The following is an 18,417-nucleotide window of genomic DNA, read 5'->3' on the forward strand; positions in this document are numbered from 1 at the left end:
AACACCGTCAGTCTATATGATGTTGGCTATATAATGCAAAAAAACTAGACTAGAACTTAGAAGTAGATCCCATGCAGATATGTTTGCATTCATCCTTGAGGTGTGTTTCTGAAGAGCTGACTTTATGTTTAACGTTAGAGAAATGACATCATATCTGACTTCAGCCTTATTAAACAGGGAGTGGAGAGAAAAGCAAAACACACACAAACACACACACCCTAGCAATGAGCAGACACACTGAAGTCCCCAAAACCATGAACGGACGCATTGACACACTCGATCACTCTCTCTTCTCTCTTTGATTACTGGACATTTGGCCGCTGTTCCACACAACTTACGGCAAATTAACTCTCTCTCTATGAACACACTGTATGTCAGAGGCACTTCTGATAAATGAGAGCTTCTGTGTGAGTTATTCAAGCAAACTGAGGGTCTAAAGAGTTTCTCGTCACACCACAAAAAATCTGTACTGGAAAAAAGCTTAAAAGCTTAAGTACTCAAAAGCTTCTGCGTTGCAAGGATAATTATATGTGTGTGTGTGTGTGTGTGTTTATTTCTTACAGCATTTTTATTTTACAATTTCAATTAAATGCAAAGTTCAAAAGTTAGGGTTAAATATTTAATAATAATACAATTATTATTATAATTACAAAAAAAAATGATATACAAAAAAATATGTTTTTTTATGTTTTTATATTGGTCTTGGCAAACACCAACAATAGCTCTTAGACAGATGTGCATAAGACTAACATGACACCTTCATAACCATGACATATGTTATGAATATGAAGGAAGTTTTATGCATGTTTGTGACAGTGTCATTCGCTCAGTTATGACATTTTGAATGCAAATATGCCATTGTTTGAGATGTCTTTGTCATGACAGCTTGACATTACTAAGACAACACAACCTGTCATAAACATGACATAGCAGATTAATGATCAAACTTAAGAAAGCACCTAGCTTTATTGGTTAGCATTACATTAAACTGTCAGGCGGTTGGTTTTGACATTGGCTGTCATGAAGACATTATAACTGTTTAATGACAAATTCAATTAGTACCACAGTAGTTGAGGTCACGAAAAATATTCTTGACACAGTAATAATTCCTCATGACAGCCAATGTCAAAGCCAACTACATGACAGATTAACTTCAAGGTGTCATAACAAAGACATCTTAAACAATGTCATATTTGCATTCAAAATGTCATTATTGAGCGAAAGACACTTAATGACCGTAGTCATAAACATGCATAAACCCTGTTTCCTAATTAAGAGACTTCATTTAAAAACATTCAAATTGCAATCTTTCCAAACTTTTGACCGGTACTGTATACTGTATATAGATAGAAAGATAGGATACAGACAGATGTGGATGTTGCAAAAAGTTGTGAACGTTATTGATTGGGTAATATATGCCCAAAATAATGTAGTTGGCCATCATTGGTCATCAGTAAACTCTGCAGTTTTTGGGTGGATGGAGTGAGAAGGCAGTGGAGAATTTCCTGGATTACTGGGCACATTCACACACCCCTTTGGCAACTCTTACAGTGCCCGCACAACACACACAGGCACTCATTCATCTCTCTCTCTCCCTCACTCACTCTCGTCTAAGAGCATTTACAGCGGAGTTGAGGTCAGTTCGGACCAGGCTTCACCATGTCTGCAGTGAGAGTCATGCTGTGGATGTGTTTGTGTATCAGTGTGATCCTTACTGCTAAAGCTCAAGACAATGCGGCCGTCAGAGATCAAAACAATAATTCAGCAAAACGGGTAAGATTTTACATTGTGTTTTGATGCTTTCATGTTTTCTCAAATCTTCATATAGAGCATACAGTGGTGATTGAAAGTTTGTGAACTCCTTACAGAATCTGTGAAAAAAGTGATTTTTTTTATTTAGTACTGTCCTGAATAAGATATTTGACATAAAATATGTTTCCATACACTCACCTACAGGATTAATAGGAACACCGGTTCAATTTCGCATTAATTCAATTATCTAATCAACGAATCACATGGCAGTTGCTTCAGTGCATTTAGGGGTGTGGTCCTGGTCAAGACAATCTCCTGAACTCCAAACTGAATGTCTGAATGGGAAAGAAAGGGGATTTAAGCCATTTTGAGTCTGAGTATTTCACAATCTGCTCAGTTACTGGGATTTTCACACACAACCATTTCTAGGGTTTACAAAGAATGGAGTGAAAAGGGAAAAACATCCAGTATGGGTCAGTCCTGTGGGCCAAAATGCCTTGTTGATGCGAGAGGTCAGAGGAGAATGGGCCAACTGATTCAAGCTGATAGAAGAGCAACTTTGACTGAAATAATCACTCGTTACAACCGAGGTATGCAGCAAAGACACAACACACACAACCTTGAGGCGGATGGGCTACAACAGCAGAAGACCCCACCGGGTACCACTCATCTCCACTACAAATAGGACAAAGAGGCCACAATTTGCAAGAGCTCACCAAAACTGGACAGTTGAAGACTGGAGAAATGTTGCCTGGTCTGATGAGTCTCGATTTCTGTTGGTAGAGTCAGAATTTGGCGTAAACAGAATGAGAACATGGATCATCATGCCTTGTTCCCACTGTGCAGGCTGGTGGTGGTGGTGTAATGGTTTTCTTGGCACACTTTAGGCCCCTTAGTGCCAATTGGGCATCGTTTAAACGCCACGGCCTACCTGAGCATTGTTTCTGACCATGTCCATCCCTTTATGGCCACCATGTCCCCATCCTCTGATGGCTACTTCCAGCAGGATAATGCACCATGTCACAAAGCTGGAATCATTTCAAATTGGTTTCTTGAACATGTCAATGAGTTGACTGTACCAAGATGGCCGCCACAGTCACCAGATCTCAACCCAATAGAGCATCTTTGGGATGTGGTGGCCCTGGATGTGCATCCCACAAATCTCCATCAACTGCAAGATGCTATCCTATCAATATGGGCCAACATTTCTAAAGAATGCTTTCAGCACCTTGTTGAATCAATGCCACGTAGAATTAGGGCGAAAGTGGGTCAAACACAGTATTAGTGGGGTTTTCCTAATAATCCTTTAGGATTGTGTAAATAATAAGTACAGTACAGCAGATTCCTTAACTTTCTCTCAGTCTCTCTCTCAGATAGAAGTGCAAAGCATGCGAGTGGACTGCAAGGTCGCGTCTCGCTTTGCTCACACAGTGATGACCACCAAAGCCCTGAACACAGCCAATGCATCACAGGAAGTGTTCTTCGAGGTGGACTTACCCAAAACAGCCTTCATCACCAACTTTAGCATGTTAGTCCTCCTTTGTTTACACAAGCTATAAATATATTACACCCACTATGACCTAATGAAATTCTTTGTGTTTGTTTTTCAGAGAGATTGAGAGCAGGATTTATGTCAGTGAAGTGAAGGAAAAGGAGCAGGCCAGGCAGAAGTATGAGAGCGCCGTGTCGTCCGGCCAGACCGCCGGTCTGGTTAAGTGAGTACAGGTCAACGGCAAAGCTCTGGAGCGCTGACAGAGTACACATATTTGCTTTTTGGTATTTGCTAATCTCAATGAGCACATATCAGAGTTGTTTTTGCTTTTTCAGGGCTTCGGGAAGGCACATGGAGAAGTTCTCGGTCTCTGTGAATATCCCACCCCAGAGCCACGTCACATTCACGCTTACTTACGAAGAGCTGCTACAGCGCCATCTTGGCAGATATGAGATCATGATAGGTGTCCGACCTCAACAGCCGGTTCAGAATTTTGAGGTTCATTATCAGTTTCTCTCTCAAACCCTTTTACTAAACTTATTTAAATATTGTAAAGTATGTTATATCAGGCCTGTGTCTTCTCATCAACAGATTGTGGTAGATATCTATGAACCTAACGGAGTTGCATTTGTGGATGTCAATGGTACATTCTTCACCAATGAGTTGCTTCCTCTAGTGAAGAAAACTGTCGCTGAAAAAAAGGTTCGAATGAAAACGCTCAAACAATCCCCCAACATTGCTGGATTGATATGGAAGGCTGTTTATTATCTTATATAAAAATACACAAAACAAAAAAAATAAAATAAAGAAAATGTGAAAGGGGATATTGATTATTTCTCGAATTGTGGTTATATCTTACAATTTAGTTTTTAGTTGTGCCTTTATGTCACAATTGTGAGTATATCTCAAAATTGCTACTTTATTTCTTGTAATTGCAACTTTCTCGAAACTGAAACTTGATGTTTCACAAAAAAAAAAAAAAAAAAAAAACACTCTTAAATTGCCGATTGCAGCAGCTGAAAGTAGACCAAGTTGAAAGATTAGTTTGGACGTAAAATGCATTTCAAGTCCTGTGTAGAATTAAAGGAGTAGTTCACTTTTTAAAAAAAACTTTTGCTGATAATTTCCTCGCCCCCATGTCATCCAAGATGTCCACGTCTTTCTTTCTTCAGTCGAATAGAAATTAAGGTTTTTGATGAAAACATTCCAGGATTTTTCTCCATATAATGGACTTCAATGGGAACCAAACAGTTCAAGGTCCAAAAGACAGTTTCAGTGCAAACTGTTCAAAGGGCTTTAAATTATTCCAGACGATGAATACGGGTCTTATCAAGCAAAACCATTGGTCATTTAAAGGCACAATATGTTTAAAAATAGCAAAAATAACTGTATCTATGTTATATATTTCTATTAGATGTGTACTTACATTATCCCGACAGTTTCCACCAATTTTCAAATCCGAAGAAATTTATAGTTTAATTCGAAGACACGGGACATTTCCTTATTTCCGTTTCGTCGCCCGTCTATGGCGCCATATAACCTTTGACTCCTCTATTTTCTCTAGCTTCCTGTGGAACCCGGCGAAACCGCCGAACGCAAAGGGGAACACCGGACTACCACCAATAAAAGCAAATAAAACGACGACAAAAAGAAAAGTAGTAGCTGGTATCATTTTGCAGCTGCACCAAACTTGACTGAGACTATTATATGAAATATTTATACTTTCTATATTATTTATATTTATATTTAATATTTATATTTATACTGAAATATTTATATAAGTCTGTAATATATAGTTATGGACCACAATTATATAAGAAAATAGCTTCATATGCAGTTTACTAACGTTATCTTGTTCAATATCATAGTATAAACGTAATTATAATAATTAACGAAAGGTGACTGTGTTTTTACACATCTATTAATACTAGCTAGAGCCAGACCGATATATCGGCAGACCGATATTATCGGCCGATATTAGGCATTTTCCAAACTATCGATATCGGCAGTTATAATAGCCGATAAATGAATATTTAAAAAATATAATAAAAACGGACGAAACACGCTTCAACTATGTCATGAGTGTTGGAGTTGTATAGTTTGTCCACCAGAGGGCACTCTACACCGTTCCTGTTGGCAACACTCGTTTATAACGCGCATCACATTCTAGCTAACCAAAAATCTAGCTAATGCCACTAGCATCAGGGGAATTTAATGAGCTTTGATAATTAATTAATGAGCTTTGGTTCCTCCTCTGTTCTGTTGCGACAATAAAAGAAACAAGTTTTTTTTTTAAATGTATTATCATATTATTTTAATTAAAACTCATACATAACTACAAATAACTAATGTTAGGGAAATCTGTTAATGTTTTGTTGTGCGTTCCTGAAAAAAATAAAATAAGAAAATTTCGGCCGATATATCGGAATATCGGGTTTTAAACCAACAAATTTGTATCGGTATCGGCCTTCAAAATCCTTTATCGGTCGGGCTCTAATTCTAGCTAGATGGAATATTGATTTAATATGGGTCTGATAATTCATACATCTCGCTGTTTGAAAAGACGTGATTGTCAACACTAAGAATGAGTGAGCAATGTGGGGAATGAAAGCACGCGTGTTCCAATGAACTGGTTGGTTGTCATTGACAGCGATAACAACTCCTGTGAGCCCACGCTCTTTCCTGATGTCATCAAAGTACGTCTTTTGTGATTATTTTGATTGAGTGACCCCCTGGTGGCCAAAAATTACATACTGTACGTTTAATTAAAAAAAAAAGTAAGTTTTATAAGCTCAAATGGTCGCATCGCTCCGTTCTGTAATGCGAACAAATCTTTTTTCGTGTCATTTGGTTCATTCAACAAACGAAATGAACAAGTTGACTCAGGAAAAGATTTGTTCATTTTGATGAATGAGTTCGAACAGGAGAGTCACAGAACAGAGAAAGGCGAGCATTTGAGCTTATAAAACTTAAACTTTGTTATTTATTTTTGAAATGAGCGATCGTTTCGCTTGATAAGACCCTTATTCATCGTCTGGAATCGTTAAAAAAGCCCTTTGAACAGTTTGCACTGAAATTGTCTTTTGGATCTTGAACCGTTTGGTTCCCATTGAAGTCCATTATATGGAGAAAATCCTGGAATGTTTTCATCAAAAACCTTAATTTCTATTCAACTGAAGAAAGAAAGACGTGGACATCTTGGATGACATGGGGGAGAGTAAATTATCAGCAAAAGTTTTTTTTTAAAGTGAACTACTCCTTTAATACCTGTTGCACTAGTGAAAATACATGGCCCCAGGAGTCCTAACCAAGCAACAGTTTCTAGTGATAAGCATTTTGATCCAGTGAATACAACTACGATCTTACTACCAGAACACACACAGCATCTCATTTTACTAATAAGGAGTCTAAAAACACCTCATTTTCAAAAATACACATTTTTAATGTCTAAACACTTCCTGCTCCTCATAACACTGATCCTCTACGCTCGTCCTCAGGCACGTGTGTACTTCTCTCCTACATTGGATCAACAGAAAAAATGCTCAGACTGTGAAGGGACATTGATCGATGGAGATTTAGTCATCAAGTATGATGTGAACCACCCACAGCAGATAGGTGAAATTCAGGTACAATATCTGCTAAGCCATTTTTTACAATGAATTTCTTACCAATGCATTATTCTGATGGTGTTTTTTCTTACCGTTTCAGATTGTAAATGGCTACTTTGTACACTTTTTTGCTCCAGATAATTTGCCACAAATGCCTAAGAATGTGGTATTTGTGATAGACCGAAGTGGCTCCATGGAGGGAGAGAAGATGAAACAGGCAAGTCCAACAAATACTTTATCCACTTTCCTAGTTCGCACTTTTAAAGGAGTAGTTCACTTTTAAAAAAAACTTTTGCTGATAATTTACTCACCCTCGTGTCATCCAAGATGTCCATGTCTTTCTTCAGTTGTAAAGAAATTAAGGTTTTTGATGAAAATATTCCAGGATTTTCTCCATATAATGGACTTCAATGGGGTCCAAACGGTTTAAGGTCCAAATGAGAGTTTCAGTGCAGCTTCAAAGGGCTTTAAACGACACCAGACGAAGAATAAGGACCCTTCGAGTCATGACTCGAAAAAAGATTCGTTCATTTTGATGGAGAGAGTCAGGAACGCGCATCACAGAACAGAGCAAGGCGAGCATTTGTGCTTATAAAACTTAAACTTTGTTATTTATTTATTAAATGACCAATCATTCCGCTTGATAAGACCCGTATTCATCGTCTGGTGTCGTTTAAAGCCCTTTGAAGCTGCACTGAAACTCTCATTTGGCCCTTGAACCATTTGGACCCCATTGAAGTCCAATATATGGAGAAAATCCTGGAATATTTTCATCAAAAACCTTAATTTCTTTACGACTGAAGAAAGAAAGACTTGGACATCTTGGTTGACATGGGGGTGAGTAAATTATCAGCAAAAGTTTTTTTTTTTTTAAAGTGAACTACTCCTTTAAGTCATCGGCCAATTATCTGTTGGCAGACTCGAGAAGCTCTGATGACCATTTTAAGTGAACTGCATGAAGAGGATTACTTTGGGCTGGTCACGTTTGATGATGTTATAGAGTCATGGAGACCATCTCTTAGCAAAGCTACACCAGAAAATGTGAAAGAAGCAAAAGAATTCGTCCAAACTATTAAAGCAAGACACAGTAAGTATGAAGCGAAACATCATACTGTAAACCCTGCACAAGGTTGAAATCAGCTTACTGTAGCTGTTAGTACTCTTAGAGCCATAGTTCTCATGCAACACAGCATAACACCTCTATTTTACAGTAAATTACTGTTTTTATAGAGGAAATATATTCACGGCAGTGCATAGCATTCCATACATTAAATGCCAAAATAATTGTATTAAAACATTCTCTCATAATTTCCCATCAGTGACTGATATAAATGAGGGAATTTTGTTTGCCGTGGACATGCTTACCTCAGAGAAAAGTGAATACTTCCCAGACATGTCTATGATCATCCTGCTGACTGATGGCCGACCCAGTTCTGGTGTGTATTGGCTTTGCATTGTGAACACAAGGCTGTTTTAAACTTTTTTTCTTCAGATTAATTAATTTGTAATAATCAAGTAATCTTAGCTTAAAATGTGTTGTCTATATTGGCCTATTCAAAATGCTTTACAACTGGGGTTTTCAAACTGGGTACGGAGGAGTGCCATGGCCTTATAGGGGCAAAAAATTAGGAAAAATAGATGAGCTCACAGCTCACATAAGATTATGTGCCAAGTTAAAATAAGTTCAACTTTTCAAGTATGTGTCAGGCGTCTCAGCAAAAGAAACTAGTGTGAGGTGAACTGATTAAGGGATTGTAATCAGAAAGGGAAAAACTACTAATATACCAGTGGTAAATGTAGCATAAAGCGAGCTGCCGCTGATGTTGATTATGCTCATTATTTCTTTATTATTAATGTTGAGAAAAAGAAAAACACCGTCCACTTCTTGGCATCTTAAGCTAAGGGCTAAAACACTAAATACATACAAAAAATGAAATACATGCAGAATCGGCAGCTAAATATTTTTGTAATACTGAATCAGGAGGTCTACGGCAATTCCCAGCCCTAATAAACACGCAATTTATTTAAAAGCACAATATGTACGATTTTTTTCACCACAAGAGGGCGCAGTTTCCAACAATAACAAAGGCATAGGTTGATGACGCAGTGATGATCTGAATGATGGGACTTGCTGTCAAGCTAATGGATCTAATAATGTTTATCGATGAGTGCAAACATTCATGTTTTTGAACATGAAGCAGATCGCGAATGCTAAAGAGACAGATATCACACGCGAGTCCCGAGGATATAAAGTAATAAGGACAATTAATTCTAACAAGTGCTGATTACTCACACAGGACAGCTTATTAGACGAATTAAACTTGTGAGGTAACGCAGCGCTGCTAAACTTGGTCTAACGTTACACTATCATGTTATACTACGTGTTAGTTTGTTTGCTATACGAAACTAGCATTAAGCTAGATCAACAATAGAATGACATACTGACCATTTCATCATGTTGAGCTAACGTTATAACGTTGATTTGTTTTATATACATTTGCTCACCTGTCTAATAAAGCTGTCAAGTCGTGACTCGTGAAGCTCTGACGAGTCCAAGTTAGTCTCAGACGCTAGCTCTCGCCATCTCAAAAACGACACGCTGATATTGATCCTCATTTTAGTACTCTTGTTTGACCCAAAGTCTGCTTGCCATGGTCTATGTTTGAAAGAAACAAGAACTGGTTGATGCTAAATGTTACGCACTACGCAGTTGTCCACGTCTGTCGCCATGGTTACGTCATGCTATGGCAGTATGAGCGGATAATCCGCGAGGAGAGTGTGTCATTGACGCGACATTTTTTTTTCGGGACGGACACTATTTTAAAATTGGAATTTTTTTTAAATAAAAAATCTTTGTAGAGTTTTGGGATATTGTAAGTACACAACTGCAGGAAATATATTACACTGTGCAAGTGATTTTTGGATATTTCATTACAAAGTTTTTACATATTGTATCTTTAATTTAGGTAGTATAAATAGTTTTTTTATGAAAATATAGATTTACTTTAATATTTTAGGAAGGCTCCCTTTTACAAGTAGATTGTTATATTGTAGGTCCATGGCAACAAAAAGTTTGAAAACCCCTACTTTAGAAAACTCAAACATTCAATTATATAGATTTAACAATCTGCACTGAATAATGTGTGTTTAAGGGCAGCAACAACTATCCATAATCCAAGAAAATGTCCATAAAGCTATTAATGGAAGCATTAGTCTCTTTTGTTTGGGCTTTGGCTATGATGTGGACTACAGTCTCCTTGATAAGTTAGCCAAGCAGAACGACGGACTCGCTCGAAGAGTCTACGAGGCCTCAGATGCTGTCCTTCAACTGCAGGTAGAACTTACAACTGTGTACTCTCAATACCTTATATTTAACATTATGCAGCCTGATCCAGATAATAGCCGGGTCTTGAATGATTTCCTTTTCTTTAGGGTTTTTATGAAGAGGTGGCTAGCCCACTTCTCTTTGAGGTGAACCTAAATTATCCTGGCAATGCTGTGACCGACTTGACACAAAGTCACTTCAGGCAATTCTTCAAAGGCTCCGAGATAGTGGTAGCCGGACGCCTACAAGACCTTGAGACTGACGAACTTCGGAGTGAAGTATCTGCAAATGGGGTAAGGGAAGCACGATTGGTTTTAATAAAAATCAGTTTGATTGTACTGTTCCATAAGCGCCATACATCCAATTTCAGTTGGAGGACCAGTTTGTGTTCGAGAGTTCAGCCATTGCTGAAGATTGGGACAGTGTGTTCCCTGAGGAGGAGTACATCTTTGGCGATTTCACAGAGCGACTGTGGGCATATCTGACCATCCAGCAGCTCTTGGATAAAATGTCAGCGTGAGACATTTGCGCTCATATAATTCAACCTATTCAACCTGAGAATTACAAAAAAATAACACAATGTCCAATAAAATTTGTTGACAGAGAGAAATGCGCACCAGAGGACAAGGAGAATGCCACGGCTGAAGCTCTGGACCTTTCTCTAAGGTATAACTTTGTCACACCACTTACATCCATGGTGGTCACCAAACCACAGACCGAGGATGAAGCAACACTTGTTGCTGACAAGCTGACTGAAGGTACTTGTAATGTTTTTAAGCCATATTACACCCAAAAACGAAGATTCAGTCATCATTTACTTGATTAATAACAAGAATGAACCTCATTGGTTCTTGCTGAAGCTCAAACGTGATGCGTAACACCAGAATGAACCTCATTGGTTCTTGCTGAAGATCAAACGTGATGCGTTACACGAGAATGAACCTCATTGGTTCTTGGTGAAGCTCAAATGTGATGCGTAACACGAGAATGAACCTCATTGGTTCTTGCTGAAGATCAAACGTGATGCGTAAAATGAGAATGAACCTCATTGGTTCTTGCTGAAGATCAAACGTGATGCGTAACACGAGAATGAACCTCATTGGTTCTTGCTGAAGCTCAAACGTGATGCGTAAAATGAGAATGAACCTCATTGGTTCTTGCTGAAGATCAAACGTGATGCGTAACACGAGAATGAACCTCATTGGTTCTTGCTGAAGATCAGACTTGATGCGTAACACGAGAATGAACCTCATTGGTTCTTGCTGAAGATCAGACTTGATGCGTAAAATGAGAATGAACCTCATTGGTTCTTGCTGAAGATCAAACGTGATGCGTAACACGAGAATGAACCTCATTGGTTCTTGCTGAAGATCAAACGTGATGCGTAACACGAGAATGAACCTCATTGGTTCTTGCTGAAGATCAGACTTGATGCGTAAAATGAGAATGAACCTCATTGGTTCTTGCTGAAGATCAAACGTGATGCGTAACACGAGAATGAACCTCATTGGTTCTTGCTGAAGATCAAACGTGATGCGTAACACGAGAATGAACCTCATTGGTTCTTGCTGAAGATCAAACGTGATGCGTAACACGAGAATGAACCTCATTGGTTCTTGCTGAAGCTCAAACATGATGCGTAACACGAGAATGGACCTCATTGGTTCTTGCTGAAGCTCAAACATGATGCGTAACACGAGAATGGACCTCATTGGTTCTTGCTGAAGATCAAACGTGATGCGTAACACGAGAATGAACCTCATTGGTTCTTGCTGAAGATCAAACGTGATGCGTAACACGAGAATGAACCTCATTGGTTCTTGCTGAAGATCAAACGTGGTACTAAACTAAAAAATATCTTCAGTAGTGTTTCAAAGATGAACTAAAGTTGTACGGGTTTTGGAACGGCATTAGGGTGAGTAATTAATGACTGAATATTCATTTTTGGGTGAACTAACATTTTAGTATGTTTTGCTTTTCCATGTAAAGATATTAGCCCAATGAGATAGGTGTTAGGTTTTCTAAACTTTTGACTAGTAGTGTAGTTTACAGGAGGGTAAATTAAAAAAAATGAATGCCATAATAATTTCTTAACATCAAACTGTAACCTCCACAAACCTCACTAACTTAAACAAATCCAAAAACTAGTTTTTTTCCATGGACCCATTTGTTGCACCAGCCTAGAACCTTGTAAACCTACCTTTCTTTTTATACACCTCCAAATCCCTGAAGTTGTGTAGATGCCAATCAGATTGGCTTCTACACAATAAAGTGGTTTTAAAATTCAAAGGAAAGAAGCAATAGAGAAATGTCTTGAATACAACACTGATGGCTCAAAAAATGTGACTCTTTGAAGCTACAATTTTCTGCAAAGGTGCTTGTGTGACACATTAATACTATTTTCTTTTAATTTACAGAGGAGCGAGAGGACACAACAGAACTTGGTAAGAGGAACTAACCTTATATATAACCATCATTGTGAACATTAAAGTAAAACTCCGGCGCAAAATTAACTTTTGGTCTAATTACACATTGTTACTTAGTCAACCGTTATCTGAGATTTGTTTTCATGATTGCCGAATGTAAATAGTTTTATCTATAAAACCAGTTTAGCCTATAACGCTAGTATAATGCTAGTATATAGGGGACAGAGTAATGACAAATAAAAATCGCAAGCTTATTATTACCACTAACAAGGCTCAAAATAGCCCCACATTAACACGGTAGCATAATAAGGGTCCCTACATTCAAACCGAAGCATTGAGAACTTTGTCAGTGTCCATACAGTTTAATAAGAAGATATTTTATACACACAGTCAACTTCGCGAATACAGGAAGAAGCCATCTTTGAAAAATAGTCTCTACCAGTCGATCTACGAACGCCGATCCAAGTGCGCTGAACTGTGCAGAATCTCATATGGTCCGTTGTTTCCGGAAGAAACACAAACACGAACCATTTTCTTCTCTTCAATATGTACACATAGCCTACTGCTCGGGCTCACCTTATCACCTTATTCACATCTCACCGGTGGACATGGATCGGCGTTCGTAGATCGACTGGTAGAGACTATTTTTCAAAGATGGCTTCTTCCTGTATTCGCGAAGTTGACTGTGTGTATAAAATATCTTCTTATTAAACTGTTTGGACACTGACAAAGTTCTCAATGCTTCGGTTTGAATGTAGGGACCCTTATTATGCTACTGTGTTAGTGTTATTAGTGTGGTAATAACAAGCGATTTTTATTTGTCATTACTCTATGCCCCATTATAGCGTTATAGGCTAAACTGGTTTTAGAGATAAAACTATTTACATCCGGCAATCATGAAAACAAATCTCAGATAACGGTTGACTAGGTAACAATATGCAATTAGACCAAAGGTTCATTTTGCACCGGAGTTCTCCTTTAAGAGGTGTCTTATCTTGTCATGTCTTACTATAGAGAGCCTAAGTCCCGCCCCTCCGCTTCCGGCTCATGGGACCTTATTTCGGAAAAAAAATATGAATGGTAGTCAATGACGAGAAACAAGTTATCTTTTTATTCGTCTGAACTGTGCCCTGAATTACACATATGATGTTTGTCAATTTTAAAGATAATTCTGAAAGTCAAAAACGTCGCAGTTTGTCATAAAACAGAAGAGCAACATTTAGTTTTATGTGAAAATCGCTCTATGAACTACATCTCCCGGGAAGAGAAACGAGATCCGCTGCTCGTGTGTGTGCAGTCTGGTACAAAACACTCAGGTATGACGGCGTAACGTTACGATTATAACGTACGACTGTAGAAACAATGACAGACAGCCTCAGTAAAGTTAGCTTCATTCATTGAGAGAAAATGTGCACCTTTGGGGTTTGTAGTCTTTGTAATTACGTATTTTCACAGTCTTATACCTCAACGGTTTTACATCAAACTGCGACTTTCTTTACTTTAAAATGTATCTTTTAAATTGACAAACATCATATGTGTAATTCAGGGCACAATTCAAACCAGATCAAAATATTTGTTGTCTCTCGCCATTGACTACCATTCAATATTTTTCCGAAATAAGGTCCCATGGTGGTCGACCGGAAGGGGAGGGACTTAGGCTCTCTATACACAATGTATTATGCAAAAACTTTTGAATGAAGACTCTGTCTCTGTCTCCATCTCCATCGCACAATTCTACCCTTGAACATATAGATGCACTTCATGCTCCACATCAGTTGATGGGCAGTGCTCACAATCATCTCAGAGTATACGCCATGAGACCCCAAGGTCTACTCTCTGCCAGAAAACACCAAAATCTAATCTCATCATATCTTGGTGAGAAGAAGTGATGTCATTTTTGTGGTGTGAATTTGAATACAGTTTAAAGAGAACTACTTTAGTAAAGAAAAAAACATTTCTTACCTGTTAGTTACGTCTGTCTCTTGTTCTTTGGGTTTGGCAGTTGATGGAGATCCACACTTCATCATTGAGCTGCCAGATCAGAATGACGCTCTGTGCTTCAACTTTGATGACAAACCCGGAACCATCTTCAACTTGGTTAGCGATCCGCTTACAGGTGATTCATTCTGTCAAAAAAAAAACAGAAACATGATGTTTTGATGTGGGTAATTGGAGCTAGGTTTAATTTTCATCATATCTGTGTAAAAAAAATGAATATTCAGGCATTATAGTGAACGGCCAGATCATTGGAGATAAGAAGGTCACCCCAGGGAGCAAGATGCACACTTATTTTGGGCACTTTGGAATTGCTTATGAGAAGTTTGGTATCAAATTGATGGTGAGCACAAAGGAGATCTCACTGTCTGAAGAGGGAAAACAGACAACATTGTCCTGGACGAACAACAGGACTATAAAAGGGCTGAAGTAAGTGACGATACATTTACATGAAACTGTGCTGTGATATCAGTCTGTGATAAAGGCAGAATTTTTATGTTTTTTTATAAACTAGTATCCTTCAATGAGAATCAAATTGAGCTCAAATCCTCCATCTTTTGCTTTCTCCAGCATGGATCTGCAGGTGATCAAAGATCGCAGTTTAACAGTGACCCTGAGGAACTCAGTCAAGTTTCTTATTCTCCTGCACAAAATATGGGAGAATCACCCGTATCATCAAGACTACCTCGGGTTCTACACCCTGGACAGTCACCATCTTTCACACAATGTTCACGGCCTGCTCGGTAAAATCAGATGTTCTTAAACATTAACAGAAAAACTTATAGCTGCTTTAACATATGGGAACCTAATTAAGTGCATTATCTAGGTAATTTAAGTGCTCATTTTCGATACCGACTATATATGTTAATGCCGATAACTGATGAATGGCTGATATTAAAATATAGACCACTTTTGCGCCGACGTCACAGTTACGTCACGGCGCTCGCTGGAGGCAAAACAAAGTGAAAACTGGAGGCGGCCAATACAAACCAGCACAGATTTGGCTACATATTAAGGAGCTTAAATTATTGTTATTATTATTGAATGTCATCTTGTTGTGTTGTTTGGTGCAAGAATTGCTGAAAAATTAATATGCTGTAACTGGAATTTTTATGTCTAGAAAATATTCACATCATTAAAATCGCACCGTAATGTCACTCTTTACATTGTCGTCGTCTCGGCACAACTGCGGATCGTACACACAAGTCTTGTACAGGACCATATAGGCATCTAAAGATTTATATGCCCTCAGTTTCTCTTTACGATCGGTTTCTCTATAAGGTAGGTGTAGAAGTCCGATAATCCTGTCAGATCGTCCATGCATTGAGTGAGCGTGTAGGCAACTACGGGTCGGCCAATCTGGTTCTGTCCGTTAAAATAACTTTTGGAAAATAACAATTGCGGTCCTGGACACTGAGTGACCTTACACATTAAGATAATATCGGATTTTCTCCAGTCATTGTTAAAAAACAAGCTAATAAAACTTGCTAACTAGCGTTAGTGAAGCGGCCAGAGGGATCGTTCTGCCTCCACCTAAGCTCCGCCCACTAAAAACGTCACCATGTTTACCAACTGAAAAGGGGTGTTGTCTAAATAAATTTGGGCACCATAACATTATAAGGTATAGTATGATGAACCAAAGCATATGAGCAGAGTTGAGCCGTGAGAATCTCAGAATCCGGGCCGCTCCGCTCATTTACGCTCAACGCAGTTTGCTTCGCGCTCCACTTCGCGGTCCCGCTCGTCCCAAAAAAGGAAAAAAATCTGCATGTATTTGAATTTCAGTTTTAGACCACAGCCTTTCCTCCCAAAGAACTAAAGACCAACAACAACATCTTCTAAACAGAAATGTTTTCAAATTACAAATTTGAATAGGAATATAGCCTACACAAAAAGTCCTGTAAAAATAAACAATTAAATGGGCCTAATAATATAAATAAAAATTAAATAAACAAAAATATACATAAAAGTTTTAAAAGTAAATGAACTATTAGGCCAGAATTTTGATCACTGAACTTTTGCTCAACGCGCACGATAACGCACACAATAAAAATGTAAATTGGCTTATCCATTGTACACACAAACTGCTGTAAAATTAAACGAATAAATGGGCCTAATAATATAGCTAAAAATGATATAAACAAAAATGTAAAACAATATACATAAATGTTTTAAAGTAAATAAACTATTTGGTCAGAATTTTGCTAAGCCAACTGAACTTTTGCGCAGCGCGTACTATTAAAATTGAAATTGGCTCAAAAACAAATTATGTAAAATTCAACAAATCAATGGGCCTAATTATATAAATAAAAGGCCTACATCAGAGTTTTAAATTAAAAAGTAAATTAACTATTAGGCCAACATTCGTATAGCTAACTGAACTTTTGCGCAGAATGCATGTGGATAACAATATAAATTGCCTCAAACTTAAAAAAATAAATAAATAAATAATGAATTGCTTTCCTTATCTAGGCTTCAGTTCTTTTGAGTTCACTTTCAAGAACACGAGTTTTGACTGTAAAATGGATATTCATGTTGAGATATGCAACAGTTTATACTGAACACATTAAATTATTAACATTTTTAAATATTAACCTTGCGCATTAGATGACATCACAGATCATCTAAATGTAAAACTAGGGGAAATGCTCATGATGGCCCGAGTCAGAGTCAGTTTTGAATGTATAAGTAGTACACAGTTTCTAAAACACTCGACTTCCACTCCATTAACAATAGCTTTTTTGCTCTCTATTTTTACTGCAGGTCAGTTCTACCAGGGTGTTAACTTTGAGGTCAGTGACTTGTTTCCAGGAAAAGACCCTGATAAACAAGATGCCATTATGTTTGTGAAAGGAAACAAGCTCACGGTTACCAGGTAAATGAAATTGAACGTAAATATTCAATGTTGAATTCGCGCTTGAAGAGTTTCATGCAGATTTTCATTGAATCCCACGTGACTCCAGGGGCTGGCAGAGAGATTTCCGAAAGGACGTAAAGAATGGAGACAATGTGCCCTGCTGGTTCATTCACAATAACGGCACCGGACTCCTCGATGGGGTTCACACAGATTACATCGTTTCTGGTCTCTTTAAGACAATCTAGACAACATCTGTCGCTCAACCGACCTTTGCACTACGGACCAAGTACATGTTAGCTTTCATGTAGTCTTAAGTACATGGTTTTTATTTGAATATAATGCCATATTTGACAATGCTGCATTACAAAGCTGTTTATGATAGTAATTTTATATACTTTATAGAAATTCAATGGCTAGGAAATAAAACGCCCATCTAAACATTCCTTGTGTTTCTATTTTTTGTTGGAATTGATTGACTGAACAAAGTCCAAGATGAAACCACGTAATAACTCATTGAGGGAAGAAAGTTCCCTGAAATTTCATTGCATTATTCCGGTAACCCTTTGGTTCATTAATAACATTAGTTAATGCATTAACTAACACGAACTAACCATGAGCAGTACATTTGTTAGGGTATTTATTCATCTTTGTTAATGTTAGTTAATATAAATCCAGCTGTTCATTGTTTGCTCATGTTAATCCACAGTGCATTAACTAATGTTAACAAATACAAACTTTGATTTTAATAAGGTATTAGTAAATGTTGAAAATAATATTAACTAATATTTATACATGCTGTAGTAGTATTATACTGTACCTCACAGGGGGTCTTTTGCTTATCTTCTTTTTAATTAAAAAGCTTTTATGTATATTGAATATTTCTTTCTACCGACCAATGATGATTCTGAAAGAAAGTGTGTAGGGTTTTGTAACAAACAAAACTTTTAATGTGCATCTGACTA

General features: G+C 37.8%; 1 protein-coding gene and 1 long non-coding RNA gene across 5 annotated transcripts in view; one reads left to right on the forward strand and one right to left on the reverse strand.

Annotated features, from left to right (window-relative positions):
* Positions 1-14,700, reverse strand: part of LOC148969659 (uncharacterized) — a 194,502-nt gene extending 179,802 nt beyond the window's left edge. Inside the window, exon 1 of the long non-coding RNA XR_016148401.1 lies at positions 14,566-14,700. This is a non-coding gene — a long non-coding RNA (uncharacterized LOC148969659). The remainder of the gene's footprint in view (positions 1-14,565) is intronic.
* itih3a.2 (inter-alpha-trypsin inhibitor heavy chain 3a, tandem duplicate 2) lies at positions 1,585-17,898 on the forward strand. Of its 4 annotated transcripts, none has more exons than XM_089124905.1 (20): positions 1,585-1,773; positions 3,114-3,280; positions 3,363-3,467; positions 3,580-3,742; positions 3,836-3,946; positions 6,742-6,870; positions 6,953-7,069; positions 7,771-7,939; positions 8,172-8,288; positions 10,005-10,186; positions 10,285-10,470; positions 10,548-10,687; positions 10,781-10,935; positions 12,595-12,621; positions 14,356-14,478; positions 14,606-14,719; positions 14,826-15,027; positions 15,169-15,341; positions 17,362-17,473; positions 17,562-17,898. In XM_089124905.1, exons 1-20 carry the CDS (start codon positions 1,660-1,662, stop codon positions 17,698-17,700), a joined length of 2,745 nt encoding a protein of 914 aa, XP_088981031.1. In that variant the 5' UTR covers positions 1,585-1,659; the 3' UTR covers positions 17,701-17,898. The 4 variants fall into 4 exon arrangements, with proteins under 4 accessions (XP_088981031.1, XP_088981032.1, XP_039519161.2 ...); XM_089124906.1 differs by having other exon boundaries at positions 3,126-3,280; XM_039663227.2 differs by having other exon boundaries at positions 1,586-1,773; positions 14,350-14,478.
* Positions 17,899-18,417: the final 519 nt, after the last annotated feature.

This window comes from Pimephales promelas, chromosome 21 (genome assembly GCF_988280905.1).
Source record: "Pimephales promelas chromosome 21, fPimPro1.hap1.1, whole genome shotgun sequence".
Classification (NCBI taxonomy): Eukaryota; Metazoa; Chordata; class Actinopteri; order Cypriniformes; family Leuciscidae; genus Pimephales; species Pimephales promelas.

Bases quoted from the DNA above. Each gene is read 5' to 3' on its own strand.
- itih3a.2 (XM_039663227.2), top strand. From the start codon at position 1,660: ATGTCTGCAGTGAGAGTCATGCTGTGGATGTGTTTGTGTATCAGTGTG. The intron at 10,187-10,284 runs GTAGAACTTACA...CCTTTTCTTTAG, and splicing joins ATGCTGTCCTTCAACTGCAG to GGTTTTTATGAAGAGGTGGC. The intron at 10,688-10,780 runs GTCAGCGTGAGA...ATTTGTTGACAG, and splicing joins CAGCAGCTCTTGGATAAAAT to AGAGAAATGCGCACCAGAGG.